The following is a 19,221-nucleotide window of genomic DNA, read 5'->3' as shown; positions in this document are numbered from 1 at the left end:
CCTCTTAATCAATCCCATGTATTGAAATGAAATATATTTAATTCCAAGCACTAACTTCTAAGTTGTATAATCCAAATCTGAAGTATATCATTTTAATTACATATTGTTCGAGCCATTAGCAAACTAAATAATATAGATCCATGCCATTGATTGAGTAGGCCTTACTACCCATCAAGCGACAGATATATTGGAAGAAAAAAGGAAAAAGATTTTGAGCTGCATAGCTTCATGATTGTTCAGTATTGCAACTGGGTCCCATAGTTTGTGAATCATACCAAATGGGTTTTAATTGATTGATCGTTTTAAGTCACTAATTGAACGCCACGAAATGTTTCCTTTCCTTTATTATATTGACAAAAGTATACTGTAATGTATGTGATTCTTTCTCTTTTTTCTATTTATATGCTCTAATTGCTATTTATAAGGATGACTTTTTTTATTTTTTGATTTTCCTAGTTGGGCGAGAGGGGAATGGGGGACCATTACCTAGCAATCTAAATTATGCATTGGGCAATGTAACATCTTATTAAATTTGGTTGAGACGAGTGCTCGTGGGTTTTTGGAGAATGGGACATCTTAGAAGCATGTTGGTCTTCAAAGATTTCATTGGAAAGTAAATAATGAATTGGAGATGAGATAGGTAAAGAAGAGATTGCACAACAACATTAATATGGGGCACCCCTCACAAGGGGAATGAGGTCACCAATGCTGCCCTTTTTATTTTCTTATACATTCGTGTCTGGAATTTTTCTTCATCACTAATCCTCTCTGTTTAAGAGAATAAGTAACCTATTTTTCTTAAGAAATCGGATTAATACAAATACTTGAGCTGGTTTTTGTGGGAGGGGATGGAAAAAAGTGGAACTAAAGTGGCAGATTTTTTTCCCTTTATTTTTTATTTTATTATTATTATTATTTACAACATTACATATAACAAAAAGTTATATAAAATAAGTTTTTTATTAAAAATGTAACATTTTAAATTATATCTATGCATTAAATTATGTAATTTTTAATATAAATTTAATATATGCATCTTGCAATGTTACACATACTAAAAAGATTAATATTATTATATGAAGAGTTAAAAATATTAAACTTATTTTCTATTATACAAGCAACTAAGGTTCATTCTTTATAAATTTCTATAAAAACACTCATATGAAAAAATAAATAACAAAATAAAACAAGTAAAATAATTTCTAGAAAATAGAAGAGCACAAGTTTATTTTAATATATAAAAAAAATTAATTCATTTTTTAATAAGTACTTACTAAAAATTAATGCAAACTAAAATTAAATTAAATTAAATTAAATTATATATTTCTTTTATTCATCATAAATATTTTAATAAAATAATATACAATTTTTCAAAATTTGTCACCGTCACATTTTGATGCTGATGAGTGACAATCAAATAAAATACCTTGTACTAAATTTAAATAACATTTCTAATATCAATGACATATAATAAGAACTTATGTAGGATGAATTGTTATTAAAAATAATAAGATATCATAAAATTTAACGTATATAAAATATTAAATATTAAAAATTTTATAAAATTTATTTATTTTTCTTGGCAGTGTCCTTTAACACATTAAAAAAATTAAAATAATTTATGGGCCATGAAAAAAATGTTTTATTCATGTATAATTTGTGTTATTTTCACTTTTTGTCATTTTACATTCTGAAGATGAATTAGGGACTAAGCCTCAAACTACTCAAGTCTTTCTATTTTTTTGAAGATGAATTTGGGAGTCTTGCAAATTCTCATGCGTAAGCAACATTTGTGCATTCAAAACAACAAAATCATCCCTAAGATTGTCCAAAACATGTCTGCTAGGATCGAATAATACTAATGTGATAATTTTGTTATAAAAATAATGATGTCAGTATGAAATGAGTGGACATTTAATCATACAAAAGTGTTTTTTTATTGAGACTCATTTTCTCTCAAAGTAACTTATCAAACTATTTGTAATGTCCACTGTTCACCATATTATGCCCAACTCAGTACATTCTTTAGTGAATCAAATTAAAGGAATTGACTCATAATATCCAAAGTTACATATGGTATTGACTTTCATGATGTGAGACCCAGGTCCCTTCTTTTTAAAAATTTAAATAGCATTAATTTTACACTACTGAATATAATTGAAATAAGTTTTAAAAATAATTTTTCTCATATTTATTTATTAAAATGTTGAAAAATTTATTATAAATTAAACAAACAAATAATATTAAACAAACAAATAATATTAAACATTTATACTATTTGCATATCAAAATCTGTCAACTAGTTTTCAATGACTTCGTGTGAAAAGTGTATAATATCTATAGAAGATATTTTCATGATCAACTTATATTTGTGTATGGTAACAATGGAAAGAAATTGTTTACTTGCACAAAATAAGTTTAAGTTTATATAAAGTTAGGAATCCGGATTTCCCATGTTCAGGCGCGAACATGAAAAAATTCTTTCTCTAAAGTTAGGGGTATGAATAAGTCACATTAATATAATTAAAGTGAAATATTATTTTTTATCAAATAGGTCACGTTAATATAATTGAAGTGAGATATTATTTTTATCTAACTTATTTTATTCTTCGTTTGGAACATAATTATAAATACGTAAATTTTGTTACTTTAGAGAAAAGTGTATCTTAATAAAATTCTAATGAATAAAAAGTGTAAACCCAATCTTAGTTAAAACTCAAACAAACACTTAAAAGAGAATCCCTTAGCACTAATATCATTTCACCAAAATAAAGTATGAGTTTAAACTAGTGTGCACGACCTGAAATCACATGTTTATCCTTAAAAAGGTTAATACAATACTTTATTAACCGTATGTCGACGGAATTCTCAACAAACCGCTGATTCAAAGCAAGATGCAAAATTAACTGATTAACATTGCAATCGATTTTGTAAGAATCGAAGACATTTTTACGTCATGGCTTATCTTAAAATCAATAGGCTTTGGAAGCACTTATATTTACCCTCCCCAAAATGAAGAAAACAACAAAGTAGCAGTAGTACCTACAAACTGCAAACATAGAACTAGAGTATTTAAGGCTTCTATTTTCATACTAAACCAAAAATTAAAGAAACCTTCCATTCTTGCGTGAGAAACAAAACAACTAATGGGAATCCAAACGTTGCTTAGTCAAAAGGAGGAGTTGAGGATATAGGATCTGGTGGTGGGCAAGGGCTTGTTTGTTCATCTATGGTAAAGGTTCCATTTCCACAATCAGATAAGAGAAAACTCCAACGATCCATGTGGGGATCAATGAAAATAACCAAAAGGAACAATGGGTAGTAATTGGAATTGCCTTTAAATATTCCATGGTGGAGGAAGAGCCAATGAGATGTAATGAGTCTTTGTGCATGCATTGCATTGCAATTTGCAATATATGTAATAAACGGTGCCAATCCTTATGTCGGTCCATTCATTGACCGAAAGTAAACACATTGGACGGATAGATTTGTGTGTCCAAATCTCTTTCATCCCCATCATGATTTTTACCTAGAAAGTCTCTATAGAAGAATATTTCATTTTCTCCTTAATACTCTTCTTAGATGGACACAACTGGATGGTCCACAGCTTCTAAGAATCGAATATGATACAGAGGAATGATTGTTTACATAGAAATTTCAGTGGGAAAATTTATCAAATTAAAAGGGTAGAGGATTGGAAAGAGAGAGCATACATATCCAACCATTTCAGCCAGTTAGGCTATACCTTGGTAAGTCTAATCTTGACAGGTTGCTTATCGTATTAACTTTCAATTTAATTGGGTTTCCAGGGGACCACTGACACTTCTTTCATTCTTCTTGGTCTTAAATTTTGATGAGAGAATTTCTATAAATGCCCATTTTGGTTTAGTACAATTTTAAAGGGTGTTCCAAGCCTAACCTTAAATGCTTGTTAAATTGTGCATCACTTTCAACCCTATCTAGCATAATGTGGCTTTTCATTAATGTAATTTGAGTTTGTGGTAAATTATTTTACCAATTTTTTTATTATCGGGATTAATGTGATGTGATTTGGGTTTGGCGAATAGATTATTAATTACTACCATATATGTGCTGATGGTGTACTAGGAAATTAAATTGGAAATCAATCACAGCACCTTGCACTCACAATTTGTAGTGGCTTCTTTTTATGCACCTTTGCTAGAACTTAGGCGAAGTTGTTTTCATGATTGTTAATGATTTCTGCTTCTCTTTCAGTTTATTTTTCTTCGAGTTTGGCCAAGGTGAAAATAGAAATCAAAACTAGATGAGGGGAAAATAGGTTCAAGAGGCAACTGATGATAGGAGCTTGACATCTCTTTGCAGCACCATGAAATCATCATCGCCACTGTGATTATTCTTTTTCTTCTCTATGACTCAGTAAGTTGTTTGAAGAAATTAATTGAGTTATACAGCATAGATATTATGACCAATTATGTATTTATATACAATCCTTTTTTTTCCTTTGCACTATTCTTAACTTTAGGGTAAAGCTACATAAGCAACCGAAAAGGATTGCTTTTACAAAGGGAATAAGAATAATATGTCGATTGGAATATGCTCAATCATGCAAATAAATAATCTACTTGTTGGTCTTTGAAATAATAGGGTATCAACAAATTTTGTTTGGTAAAAATCAATTTTATTTAAAACATAATACACTTTTGTATTTTTAATATAATAATTTTTAGCAATATTTAATAATTTTAGATATTTAAAATCAATTTTAAGGATCAATATTAACATTTTTCAAATCAAATTAGTGATTTTTTTAAAAATTGGATGTGACTGCATTTTTAAAAACAAATTTGTCATTAAATTAATTAATAAATAATATAAAATAACTATCAAATTCATTTTCTTTTGAATTGTTATTGTAATCCTCAATAAAAAATAAATCTAAAAACATTTTAAATCTTTAATAAATTATATTAGCAACAATATCTTATTTAGAAGATCAACAAACATGTTTGTTTTGTATTACAAATGAAACTTCTTATACAATAATAATTTCAAATATAAGTAAAAGTGCTTTGAGAAGGCATACTTTCACCATTTCTAAAGAGAAAAATACAAAATTAACCCACTTTGATACCATGACACGTTAAGTTCTTAAAGATTAAATTTGTACTTGTTTTGTAATTTGCAAAGGTTCCTATCTAAAGAAACAAAAAATCAATAATTTTGAAAAGGAGATGTTTTGAAATTGTGTGAAATTTTTGTTTATATCTTCAACTTAAATCGAGATAACTAAAAGGAATAAATTTGGGAAAATATATTTTAAAAAATAATATGGTAACACTCGATATTTAAAAAATGATACAAGTTATTCTTTAATGATTTATGTAATTTCCTCTTTCTCCTTCTTATTAATTTCCCTTGCAGGCTCTGATTTGATTTTCTTCTATTGTATTGATACAATGATTAGTAAACAAAAATTGTTAGTCTATGATAATATATATACACGTGTGTATTTTATTTTATTTTTGTTTTTTTTAGCTCCGGATGCAACTTATCATTCTGTTGTCTTTGAATTTAAACGTTTTTTTACTGTGCATTTTCATTTGAAGTTATCATAGAGCCATATATTTTCCTTAAATACTTTGGAATCTCTAATTTTCAAATAACTATTTTTTATTTACAAACTATTTCATACTTTGCAAATGTAAAATTAATCATTACAAATAACCCATGGTTGCCGTTTGAACCCCGTCTCATATAAGCTACCAAATTGTTAATGATTAATCTTGAATATTTATTGAAAATCTGTATATTTATATGAGTTTGATTGTAAAATATATTTTTCATAAAAAATTATACTATTTATTAATTAAAGTATACCATAAATATGACTTTAAATTAAGTATTATAAAGTTTAATAATTATTGATGTGATTTTTTTATTGTTTCTTAAGATGTACATATGTCATTTATGGTTTATGTCAATTTAATTTTTATTTATTTATAATATTAAGTTGTAGAATTAGAATATTGTTACTGTCAAATGTGTGCATTAATTGACACAAAATTAAGGAAAAAATTGCTATTTAGAGTAGTCTTATCCAATTTAATCAAAATTACTTCTCATAAAACATATTTAGATATAGATTAACAAATCATTAGAATTCATTAATTCATAACGTTATTCTGTTTAACTAAATTCTTTTGCCCCAACCGGTACCTAAAAGTGGGAGCATATCTATTAGGTCAAATTCCAACTTGAATAGTTTCTCTTCTCAAGGTATCTTTTTTTACTTTATTTTTTTATGCCTACAACAAAATGCTCTCACGCTACAATTGACAAAGACGCTAGTTTATATTTTTTTCAATTAATTTTAATTAAATTATAATCAAATAAATAATAACTAAATATACAATTTAACACTATATAATATATTAAATAATAAATTAATAAAATAAATTAAGAAAGATAAAAAAATTAATTAAAAATGACCATACTATAAATCTTGGGAAATAAAAAATGAATAATATTAAGTTAAATAGTTAAAATAACAATACAAAATGTGGACCTTTTATAACTCAACATTAGGCTTTTATTTGACCAAACAAGGTTTTTAATAAAATAAAAATATTAAAAATGGAAAAAAAAAAGCTTTAAACTGTCTCTTTATCTTTAATTTTATACTGACTTTGAATTACTTAATTTTTAAAATTAAATTGAGGAAACTCTTACCTAGTCTATCAAATTTTGAGCTGAATTCAGCAGTCTGATTAAATTTAGACCCAAGTTTGGGAGCCATAAGTGCCTCCACATGTACTTGGAACGTTTATCCATCACTAGACTAATTTCAATAGAGATATTAAAATTAAAAATTAATCAAGTTATATAGTATTTGGATTATTAATTTTGGAACTAATTAATCATAAGGGCAGTATTGTATTTGTGGAGTGAAGATGTTCTCCCACTACTAACATATCATAAACATGAGCAACTTATTATTCCCTCCTCCGTTTGAGAAAAGGGAAAAAGTATTCTAAAGCTAAGGTAAAAGCGTAAGCATTATCGGGCAGGTGGGACCCGCAGAAACTAAACAACTGGATGATAATTATATTCTCAACCTTCTAAAGTTAAAGATTTCTTTTCGGGTGGGCCACATAAACGACTTTATTATAAAAAACTTCACTTCATATTTCATTCCGGAAACAGTTTAAATTAATGAAACAAAAAAAATATTCCGCAGCCAATCATGTAGAGCAATAATTTGAGTGGTCTTTTCCTCTCCAGGCCAAAATGGTTAACTTTATGATAAAATTTGTAAATAATTAAAGAAATTGGAAGACTTAATCTATATATTGTTAAGTATTTTGATGGTAAGAGGGGTAAAAGAAATGCGATATAGCGTGAAAGAGAGTTGATAATAAAAGTTGTGTGGTACCATATACTTTATTTAATGATCACAATCGATGATGGAGTGAGACTAATTAGTTGAATACTTATCAACGACACAGTGGGGGGCATAGAGATTAGAGAAGATTAAAGAGGAGGATAACTGTGCGGAAACACGTCCACTATCATCTAAATCTCATGGCTTCTTAAGCATATACGTAAATTTCCATCATTTCCATAACTTTCAACTAGCATCTAGTTGATATCTATGGGTCACTTTGTGTATGTGGGACTAGTTTTGCCTGTGTGCTTGAGAACGCGTGTGAGACACAAGAGAAGCAAAAGGGAATGGACTTGTTAAGGGTCAACGAATTAGCATATTACTTGTTAAGAAACAAGTAAAAGGGTTTGAAATTATTAAATGAGAAGAAAGGACCCAATGATCAAAATTTTAAGTGTATAATAGGCTAGGTTCTATGATGATATAACCTATTGCCATGTTTGACTAACATTTGATGGCGAAAGATTATGAAAGGAGGAGCTTTTTCATATTTATTTATACGAAGCTTTTCTTTTAGGTTCAACAGGGATAGCAAACGCTCACCCACTTCAGGATTCCCTCCCACTATTGTTATCTTTTAGTCCCTTTCTCGTCCCCTAAAAAAAGGAGGCTTCTATAATTATTTAGATTTTCGGGAAAAGCTTTAAACCATCAAATAAGCATTTATGGAAATGCAAAGAATGCTAGTGCTCTAGGCTCTGTAAATGCGGCAATATAGGGAGCCTTTTTTATGTGGGAAGGCGGGGGTGTTGGAACTGCCCTTTTTCATGATTGTGATTCTGATGTGTGAATTTACCTTCCAACTTATTATTCAACTACTTCTTCAAAGCTTTTAACTCATATGCGACTCTGTGATGAGAAAATGCCACGTCTCCAAAACTAATGGTTGTCACGGAATGTTGGTCGTGCAGCACAAGGTTGTGCCTTGTGGAGGTGCTGCACTTAGTAACCAAGGTCAACTTGGATAGATGACACTCCAGTTCATCTTGATAATGAGGGACCCGATGATGATTCTTGGACAATCAAACTTTCGTCTATGCAATATAGCTTTTCTTTACGTGCCTCAAATATTGACCCTTTCTTATAGTTACAACTTCTTTTGGATAATTGTCCCAGGATAACATACAATATTGCAAACTATTTTAAAGACTAGACTCATCAAACTTGTTTTTCTCTTTGGGACTTCTTTTCCACTTAAAATTTAACGGATCAATTGAAATGAAGGAGCAACCAGCTGTTCCAGCGCATGCATAAAAAGTGGATATTAAGTGGGCTAGGACTACTACCATCATATATTGCATATTTCAAGTATTGACCACATATATAAATGCACAGTTCATGTATTTGTGGGGATATTAATGGTTTTTGCTTGAGGTACATTGGTCCAGTGTGTATATTTTGTTAGCCGACAGTACCGCGGACCAATGAAAAGGACTCGAATTTTTCAGCCAAATTTTTAATTCTATCTTTTAAGTGGAGCCCTGGGATTGTTTTACAACACTGTTCCAAATTTGAGAACTACCAAAAACAAAAATAAAAAAAGCAGCTTGCTTTCTTTCCCACACTGTCTGCCTCTCAGTGTCTTTTAAGTTGATTCATCTGCTTGTTTGTTTGTCAATGAGTACGACGTACAAACCTAATCGATTTATTTGATGGATCTACAATTTGCTCAGACGGCTTTAGCATTTTATTGTGCAGAAACTTTGAACCCAATACAAATTCGGTAGGCCATAGGTCCGCACCATGGATTGTTAAGTCTCATTTAGAGCACCGGGGCATGGTGGCCTTTCACTGTAAATGCGGCAGTGGCGGCGGCGGCGCGGGTGTATACTCAACTACAACTCACAGGTCACAGCTACCCCCGCATGTAATTATGCAGTTAAGGCAGAAGTTAGATACTGAAGAGTTATATTTAACAACAGAAGCAGCCAGAATTCAGAGGCGCTGGAAAGTGGTTCCAAGTGTCACAGCTGTCAGTCAGAATTGGAAAAAAGGAAAATATTTTGTAAACAACTCCGCTTGTATGTATAACTGGAAAGAAAAAAAAGAAATAGGTAATATAATGGGAAATTTTTTTAAAAAAGAAATACAACTATTAAATAGACGTTATTATTGTTCGAATATTTATGAATCATAATTGTTCAAGAAATAGGAAAAGTGGGAAACACCAAGCTTTCAAGTGACAGACTTATTTATCTATTATTAAAAACGACAATTAAGAGATGAAAATCACTTTTTTTCCACCACTTCAATTTTCTACAATCATGAAAAGAATTCATCTACTCAATACTTGAAATGTTACACCCAGGTGGTATTTACAACCAAAGACATGCTTCACAAACTCTTACATCAAAATATGTCAGAACAGTTTCCTCGAGCTTCTAGTTAAGCTCCTATTTCTTTATTCAGAAAATAAGGAATATGACAACTTGGTAAGATATAAACCTATATCATCTGCTATCCAGTGTATCCTTGTAATTTGGGGCTAAAAGAATCATTGAAACAACTTGTCTTATCAGCATATCAGATTGCACAAATCATTAATCCTTGCCCGAGAGATGTTGGTAAAAGGAAAGACCCGGTAATTGCCATTCCCAATACAGGTCATTGTCAGCTGAGCGTTGCTCACCATTGTCTGCAGTAATCGCAAATCACCAGCATATGCACGAAGCATTACTTTTTCAGGAATTGACAGCTTCCTTACACTTAATAGGAGATCTAGATTCAGTGCAGTTCTCGTAAAAAAAATTTTGTGATTTTGTATTTTTGTTTAAGCAAAAATACAAATTTTTGCCTAAGTATACGATGCAGTTACTGCACTGATCCGGATCCCTTAATACGGTACCATAATAGAGTGCATACCCGGTGACTTCTAAATTAATTACTATTTAATAATGTGGTACTGATAAAAAATAAATAGCTGGTTAATTCTCTAAACATGGTTAATTGCCATAGCTGATTCTTTGTCAAAACTTAACTAGCTGGTTGCCAAAGCAGGTAAACTTACAGATAAAAAAAAATGAGTCAGCACATCTATGTTAGTGTGGTGGCATACCTTTTTGGTTTAATTCTATTTAACTATTTTACGATATGTGATTACCTACCAGTAATGTGAACAAACAATCGACTTTACTTCATGGCAAAAGAATTGGCAAACTTATCTTGGAATTTCGTTTATAAGAATTCATATTGTCCGAAGTTGTAACGGAGAATTCATCTTCGAGATAGATATTTTTTTCCGAATTTTTAATTTGGGAAATATAAGAAGTAAGCTGTATACCTCACAAGAGGTTTCTATGTCTTTGCAGTGCCAGCTTGTAAAAGGGATACAGTCAACATATGGACACCATGTGCAATAACTGTTGATGTTGATTCCATAAAGAACTGCCACAAGACAACCAACCAATCTGCGAATACAAGAAGCTTATCATCTAAGATTTGACGCATGCCCAAAAGCACGAGTGATAGAAGACAGCTAGCCGTGCAAATTAAATTAAAAAACACGAAAACGTGAAAAAAAAAAACATACAATAGGTTGAAGAGGTTAAGAGAAGCAATCTGGAGAAGTGGTCTGTGCAGCATTTCCTTCAACTTTAACTTGATGTAACTTTTGATACTATAATCAATGAGACCTCCTTTATTTGGAGCTACTTGTTGATGAGGGTTGAGTAAAAAAACAGATCCAATAAGGAATCCAGATATAAAACCTCCAATGCTTGAAAAATTGTCTACATAAGGCAGAAAACCAAGCACAAAATTGCACACAAAGACAGAGACTAATGATGCTATTGCTGAAATCTGCACCCAACCAAGAAAACTGATCAATACTCAAGCAAAACAATGAGAGAGGACAAGTAGACAACGAAGGGGAAGAAGAAGCACCTTATTGGAATGAAATTTCCAGTTCCAAACAAGTTCGGAAAGCAATGTTCCCAGCAATCCAAATAAAGCACCTGAAGAACCAACAGCCGGGGTGTTTTGGAGAAAAAGAGAGGCCACCAAGGCACCCACAAAAGCAGAGAGTGTATAGATTATACCAATCCTTACTGCAAACCAAAGGAAGCGTTCATAAATTCCAACACTGAGGAAGCATTTCAATTTTTTTGGTATCACTTTAATCAAAATAAACAATTGAAAGATAAATGCGAGACCCAAAGAAGAAAAATGAAAAGTTACAAGGTCCAAACTCCTGCTCTAAGTGAACTCCCACATAGATCACACTGCAGAGATTGATGACTAGGTGGAGCAGTCCAGCGTGCAAAAACGGAAATGTGAAAAGACGCCAAGTTTGATGATTTTCTGTCAATAAGCTCCTTCGAAGAGCTCCCATTTCATCTAACCTGCACTAATAACAACACATTAGCCATCATTGCACATCACCCAACATCAAATTATGAAACCCTGTTTATTTCCTTAGGCTGAGAAAACAAACTCAAATAATTTTTCATGAAACAAATTTATCTATCATACATTCACACCAAATAAACAACAACTCATCTCCTTCAAATCACGAATTAAAACTTCCTTGTCTTAACGGTTGTTTAATTCAGATTATTTTAAAAAATTAATCACTTCATTTTACCAATTTTGAGAGAAAGCTTTTAAAAGGTAAGCGACTATTTCTTAAAGCTTAATCTAACCCAAATATGTTATTAGAAGATTTTTCATGCAACGCCAACACTTAAAACTATTCCTCAAATCAGATCCCTCCATATTTCGAACCGTCTTACTGCAAATCTATTGGATCGAGTTTCAAAAAGTTAAAATAACAATAATAGAAAAAATAACTACTACTACTACAGTTACAGTTGGTGAAACCTAAATTAGAGAATCGAATCTAATAAGCAAGGATCAGTTTAATTAAGTCACGGAATAGAAGGAAAAAGGCATGGTTGAGGGAGAGACTGACTTGGACTGAGAAGGACCTAAGAGGGGATTCTCGGGGAGAGGCTGAAACGAGAACCTTCCGAGGGGTTGGAGAACGCAATCGCCGTGAGAATTACTCCAGCAGTCGTTGACGAGCATCGTCGCTATGAAAACACCAATGTGGATTATTACGAACACAGACACCACCCACGTGTCGCCTCGCCGACGCCGTCGAGATTTCATCAACGGAATCCTCTGGTCTTGGGGGTAATCCACTACCGATTTCGCCGGAGAGAGCTTCATGTCTATCAATTCAAAACTTTCCGCCATTGCACAAATTCAAGATTCTTTCTCCTGAGAGAGAGAAAAAAAACAGTGAAGTAGTTAGTTGAGTTTGGCGGGAAATGAAATTTTGGAGAACATATAAAAGACTAATATAATTTTAAGCTGCAAAGTTCACAGTCGGATCCGTGGCGCAATGGTTAGCGCGTCTGACTCCAGATCAGAAGGTTGCGTGTTCGATTCACGTCGGGTTCAAAATCCCGATCCGTAAAGCTACCAACGGATCTCTTTTTTTCTTTTTCTTTTAATTTTTGTATAACTCCTTAGTTTTGGGCCTCTATGCCAAAAATGAAATTAGAACAAACACGGTTTACTAGTTTACATAAGCTATTATTTATATCTATATATTCTATGGTATCAATGCCTTCAAGATCACAATTCTTTCCGAAGTATTTTTCTTATTTAAATAAAATATTAAAAAGTAATATTTGTTCTATAAATTTGTATAAAAATCTATTATAAAATCCCATACATATAGTTTTTAGCAAGAATGTTTAACAATTCAATTTGGATTAATTGTTATATAAAAAAATACTCAATAAAATCATAAAAAATACATATGTTCAGTTTGAAAGACCTTGAACAAAATTTTAAATTTAATCCAATAACTAAAAGTAACTTTGACTGTATAATTTGGTTTTTATTTGTATTGTATAAACACTATATGCATATTGTATAAACGAGGGTGAAATTCATCATTCAATAATGATTGAAACAATTTTTGTACAAAACATCGTAGCTCATTTTAATATGTAACTATTTAACTTATAAAAACGAGTGATATTTTTATAATTTTATTAAGTAAATATTTAATTAAATTATTCATTGAAAGACATATTTTATATGTGTCCGTACATGGAGAGAAAAAGTGAGTGAGTGGTACTTATGTTAAAAATTGTACATATATTGCTATGGATAAAAAAAGCAATTGAAAGTGACAAGTGATAAATATGCATAATCTATGTAGAAACTTCAAAAGTAGGACGACAATCATCGTCATTAAGTTGGGTATATGTATTCATTTACTAAGGTGGGTACATTTGAGTAATGTAGGAAGTTAAAATGCAGATAAAACTTAAAAGTGACGTTGATACTTGAAACTAATTAAGAGTCAGTTTTTATACATTTCAATAAATAAAAACGTGTAATGTAAATTATTTAAATATAAATCTCGATATGTTCAAAGATTTTGTCAAAATTAATTTTATTTAATTTTAAATTAAATAGATACTGAACCTGTCCATTCCATCCATTCATAATCACAATGTAGACTAACAACTGAAGCCATGCCTTCCAAGCAAGCTCAAGCTGGACGGGTTTATTAGCCCATAAATGAAATAATATAACATTCATATGCCAAATCTAATAATTTGATCACCTAAAAATTGTTAAACCGTGTTCATTTAGAGTTCCATTTTCAACCAATTTTATACACTTACAATTATAAGATAAGACTAGCTTCAACTTTCGTTGTTATTAACTCGCTTTTATTGTAAGGTTCACAAGCCGCCTTATTATTATTTGCTGTTAATGTTGGGAATAAACTTTAGTCACACAAGTATAATATGCACCCCTTTCTGTGAACATTTTCACTTCCACTTTCTATTGCCCCTCTTTCTCTGCTCGGTTAGTTAACAAACTTCGATTTCTTTTTTCTCTCCATATGAAAAATTGAAATCCGAGCACCCCTTTTCCGAGCTAGGGTTCATCCTCATATGGGTCTTGGGCTACGTTTAGTTTTTGTGAAGTGCATTTTGAGTTTATAATTTTGTGTATTTGTTTATACTTTTTCCTTATTTAATTTTACTCAATTTAAAATTTTTAGATGATGGGGACAGTGTGATAATCTATGCATGGATGGTTTGCGTGCAATTTATGACGATGCATGTGTTTCTGATAATTGACTTGTGAATATAGGAGATTTGATGGACGCAGCAAATGGATTGGAAGCTTCAGGTGGAACCCTTGAAGAACAAGTCAAGGCCTTTTTCGATTCTGCTCCTCCTTTGCTTAAGAGTAATGAAATTACTCAAATGTTGAATCAATTCATTCAACGGAATTCTTCTCCATCAGGTAAGTTGCCTCCTCCAACGTTCAATTTTGCTTCTTTTTTGTTCGATGCTTCTCTGCAGAATCTCTAATGATGTGTGGTGCATTCTGGTCCTAGCAAATGGGGGAACTAGGAGAGTTGTTTGTGTGACTTCGGGTGGTACGACTGCTCCATTGGAACAACGCTGTGTTCGCTATGTTGACAATTTCAGTTCAGGTCACAGAGGGGCTACATCCACTGAGTATGTTGAACTTGCCTTGTTCTTGTTTAATAGAGCTTTTGTTTTGATTCTTTTGAGAAGAATAGATTGTTGGTTATGTTGTAGGTATTTTCTGAAGGCTGGATATGCTGTTATCTTTCTGTACCGGAGGTGAGTTTCTGGTCTTGCAATATAACTTTGTTTTTGTGTTGTGTTTTACTTGTGGGTTGATTATCAATAAATATTTATGCAGGAGAAGTTTCCAGCCATTTTGTAGATCCCTTCCTGATGATCCCTTACTCGAATGCTTCGAGCCCACCCGTGATTTAAACATTCAAGGTTTTGAGTTTCTGTTTTCTTCTCTTCTCACACCTTAAAAAAGAAGATAAAATTATGATACATTGAAGACTAACCAAAGGGTACCCATATAATTTCCTCATAAAATGTGCGTTTGTTATATTTTTTTTCCTAGTCCACTCCTAAGATGAAGGCTACTCAAAGATATACTTTGGCTATTATGTGACATTGTTAATTAATATGTGTACTTCATTTATTTATTGTGTTTCTATTTTATACAAACAATGGAGTTGTCTTAATTTTGCTGAATTCTGTTCTATATTGCAGTTAGTGAGGCTTGTTCTGAAGCAGTGAAGAGGGCTATCTTGGATCATCATAGTGTACGATCTATTGATTCAATTTTTAGCCTGTTTGAAATATCTTATGAATATTACTCATGGAAAACAGGTTACAACTCTCATAAGCTGTTTTCAACTAATTTCAATAAAATTTTTGATATAGCTTATCCCAATAAATTTCATCATTAAATTTTGAAGCATAAGTCATTGTTTCGAAAATGCTTATTGAATAAGTACTTAAATAAACAGTATATCCAATCACTCCTTTTTTGCACTGCATTTATCTTATATTTTCTGTGATTTCATCTTGTCACATTTAATTAATGGTGCATTAGCTTTAGGTTATTTGTTAGTTATAGCCTCATTGGGCTTTTCATTTTACTGCAGGCAGTGGCAGGTGGTCTCTTGTTGAAACTTCCTTTCAACACCATATTTGAGTATCTTCAGGTTAGCTTTAGTCAATGTTAGTGAATTGTAAGATTTCATTTGATGCAACAAATACTTAAGTCTCCTATATTACGTATGATCTCATTCTGTCTTTACTGACAATCAACCATGGAGGTGAATGAAATTATTGTGTATTCTGATTTTCATGCTTTCTTCTGATTGTAAGATAAGAGAGTCATTTAATGTTTTATTGTAACTCATAGACGTGTTTAATCATTGGATTTGTCACTTCTGATTAATAATGGTTGATTGCCTTCTGTTTTTGCAGATGTTACAAATGATTGCAATGTCAATGAGATGTATTGGCCGGCATGCAATGTTCTATCTTGCTGCTGCAGTGTCTGACTATTATGTTCCTTGGAAGGACATGGTATAAATATGCTGTTAGTTCTTCATTCCTTGGTTTAAACAATTTTGTAATTGGCTAAGGGATAAGAATTTATCATTCCATGAAGAATTTTCCACAACTGCTTGCATCAAATATAAAAATTGTGCAGGAGTGAGACATATTTAGATAATTTTCCCGTAGCTTTATATGTAAACATGGGGAGTGTCACTTCACTAGTCTTGCTCTAGTTCAGTAAAGTAGTAATTTATAAAGCAATAGCTTGTAATGCCCTAAAACTGGAAGCATTTTCTAAAACCATTCTAGATGTCACGTACCAAAAGTGTGTGGAACTTTAAACCCATGGCTTTAGATTGCTAAGTTCAGCAGAAAGATGTCCAGATGGGTGGAATGTGCATTTGTGGAAAAATCTGATTTGCTTAGTCTCTATAATGTTGGAATTATAACTTTTCAATGATAAGATTTACTTAACGTGGCAATGTATTCTGCAGGTAGAGCACAAAATTCAGTCAGCAGGCCTCTTGGATGTGAAACTAGTTCAAGTGCCAAAAATGTTGTCAGTGCTTAGGAAAGACTGGGCTCCTCTGGCTTTCTGCATATCTTTCAAGGTATTTGGAGAAAATATAAGGGTCAAAAACTTCTTCTTTTTTTCGTTTAGAAATCAATTTTGCTAACCATTGCCCTCAATGACCAAGGAATCAAAAATGGGAAGTTTCATGTACTAAGTACAACATTTAGTACGTTGGGAACTTGATAAGCTTTGTGAAACTTCTCATTTTTGGTTCCTTAATCAATGATTAGAAATTTATAGAAAAACAAAAATCTATGTGGACCTAGGCTTAAAATGAATCAAAATTCTTTCATATATTAAAATCAAAGTATGCATTTCTACTTTTTTAAAAGCTCCTTAATTTAACTTCTCCACAAGTTGTGGTACATGAGTTAATAGAAGTTTGATTCATCTTGTATTAATTTTTTTTTTTTTTTCATTTTATAAGTGCTTATTGAGAAGTATCCAAACTGGCTTCTATGCCATTTTAATAAATACTAAATTGCAGTTATTAGTTATTACTAACTATCATAACAAAAAAAGGTCATTGAATGGGAAGTTGAGAGAATTTTTCTATAAAATCATGGGTGAAAATGTGTTTAGCCTAACTCTACGTATGATGGTGCCATACATATAAGCTGGTTAAGGATATGTAGAAATGAAAATGAACTGTTTGAGATCCGGAGTAGCATCCCTTTTGAGTGTGTCAAAAACACCTTTTGATAGTGATCAGGTATTCAAGTTACTGAGGTTATTTTCCTGTTCTCCAACAACAGACATCCAAACCTTGAATGAAATGATCTATTGATAATTTTTTGCTGGATTGACTAAGATTTACTGTCCTACTTTACTGACAGTTAGAGACAGATTCAAACATTCTTCTAAATAAGGCTGATGCAGCACTTGAAAAGTACAAGATGCATGCAGTGGTTGCAAACGAACTCTCAACACGCAAAGAGGAAGTGGTGGTTGTCACAAGTGCTGAGAAGATTACGGTTCAGCGTGATAAGAGTCAGTCTGATAATGATTTAGAGAACCCCCTGATTAAACTTATTTCAGAGAAACACGGCACTTACATTGAGGATTCCAGTACATGAGTCCAGGGAATGACTTTGGCTTGATCTCCTTGGTGCAGTCCCAGGCACAACTCCTCTCGTTACATCAATAATTTATGGTCATGAATAAAAGGGCGAAGAATTAAACATTATGGGTACAAGTTCAAAAAGAAATGTAGCAGAACTGACAGGTCTAACCATACCTCGACAGACTTCGGCTATATCCAAAATTTGTGTTGTACTTCTTGTGATTCTTGTCATTGCCAATTGGGCTCCCTCTATTGTTTTATTAACCGATTATATCAAAGTTAAGATGGGCGCTTTGAAACCTTGGGTCCATTTTTTTGGTTTTAGTGGAATTGGTGGTTTAAGATAAACGATTACCATTTTGGAACAGGAAAAAAATGTTATGTATACTGAATATTTACTCAAGAGGTTTGAGATATATGTAACTTACCATAACTTCATCATTTATTACCAACAGAAAATTGTATTGTAAGGTTAAAACCAAAGAAAACTTTTATTATTGTATAATCATTGAAATGTGATTGCAAAGTAATTATCAAGTTCAAAGAAAATTTCATCAAAGTTGTAATACAAGTTTACTATTCTATCTGGTAGTAAATATTGACTTTAAAAGGACTATATAAGGAAAAAAAAAAAAAGTTGTAGCATAAACAAGAATGTTAAGATCAATGCGTGGTTACAAAAAAATGATAATATAAAATATAATTATAATTTTTAACTTAAAAAAGAGTAGAGAGAGACAAAAAGAATTTGGAAAAAATCATAAATCGTACTATAATCAATCTCCTTTAATAAGGTAAATACTTTGTTGTTACTATAATTATTGGAATGTGTTATCAATGAATACATGTGTAGCCATAGATGAAAATTCTTTTCTATTTGGACTTATATTATTTTAATATTGTAAAAAGTATAAGTGATTATAACGTAATATTATGTGAAATGAAATAAATTTAAGTAAAAAACAAAGGTTCTTAAAATATTATAATAATAATTAATATCGTTATTTACATAAAATAATGATCAACAGTTTTAATAAAAATATAGTTATAGTATTTTTTATTTTTGTCATAAAATATTTTGTAATTATGCATAAAACATTTGAATCCAAATTTTATTTTATTATTGTTTTAACAATTTTGTATTATTTTGATTTTAAATATGAATTAATAATTGAAAAGTGTGATTGCTTTTAATTATTTACAATAATATTATTATTTAATAAAATTTATTGATATTTTTTTTCATTATTTGGGATTTTTTTTACAATTCCTTTGT

At 31.2% G+C, this 19,221-nt stretch overlaps 2 protein-coding genes and 1 non-coding gene across 3 annotated transcripts; 2 read left to right on the top strand and 1 right to left on the bottom strand.

Annotated features, from left to right (window-relative positions):
• Window positions 1–9,941: 9,941 nt before the first annotated feature.
• On the bottom strand, window positions 9,942–12,622 carry LOC113867157 (RHOMBOID-like protein 8). Its single transcript, XM_027502242.1, has 6 exons — window positions 12,336–12,622; window positions 11,603–11,766; window positions 11,309–11,472; window positions 10,956–11,224; window positions 10,707–10,833; window positions 9,942–10,061 (listed from the first exon to the last, which is right to left on the bottom strand). The coding sequence occupies exons 1-6, from the start codon at window positions 12,620–12,622 to the stop codon at window positions 9,942–9,944; spliced, it is 1,131 nt and encodes a 376-aa protein (XP_027358043.1).
• A 134-nt stretch (window positions 12,623–12,756) lies between these two features.
• TRNAW-CCA lies at window positions 12,757–12,829 on the top strand. The gene has a single exon. It is a non-coding gene; the product is annotated as a tRNA-Trp (tRNA).
• A 1,208-nt stretch (window positions 12,830–14,037) lies between these two features.
• LOC113871860 (phosphopantothenate--cysteine ligase 2-like) lies at window positions 14,038–18,341 on the top strand. The gene is made up of 10 exons (XM_027508957.1): window positions 14,038–14,260; window positions 14,552–14,707; window positions 14,802–14,925; window positions 15,010–15,054; window positions 15,137–15,222; window positions 15,508–15,560; window positions 15,906–15,965; window positions 16,234–16,335; window positions 16,803–16,919; window positions 17,719–18,341. The coding sequence occupies exons 2-10, from the start codon at window positions 14,560–14,562 to the stop codon at window positions 17,956–17,958; spliced, it is 975 nt and encodes a 324-aa protein (XP_027364758.1). The 5' UTR covers window positions 14,038–14,260; window positions 14,552–14,559; the 3' UTR covers window positions 17,959–18,341.
• The last annotated feature ends 880 nt before the right edge of the window (window positions 18,342–19,221 follow it).

This window comes from Abrus precatorius, unplaced genomic scaffold (genome assembly GCF_003935025.1).
Source record: "Abrus precatorius isolate BTA unplaced genomic scaffold, Abrus_2018 Scaffold10, whole genome shotgun sequence".
Classification (NCBI taxonomy): domain Eukaryota; kingdom Viridiplantae; phylum Streptophyta; class Magnoliopsida; order Fabales; family Fabaceae; genus Abrus; species Abrus precatorius.
Note: the sequence above shows the minus strand (reverse complement) of the source record. Positions and strands in the feature narration are given on the sequence as shown.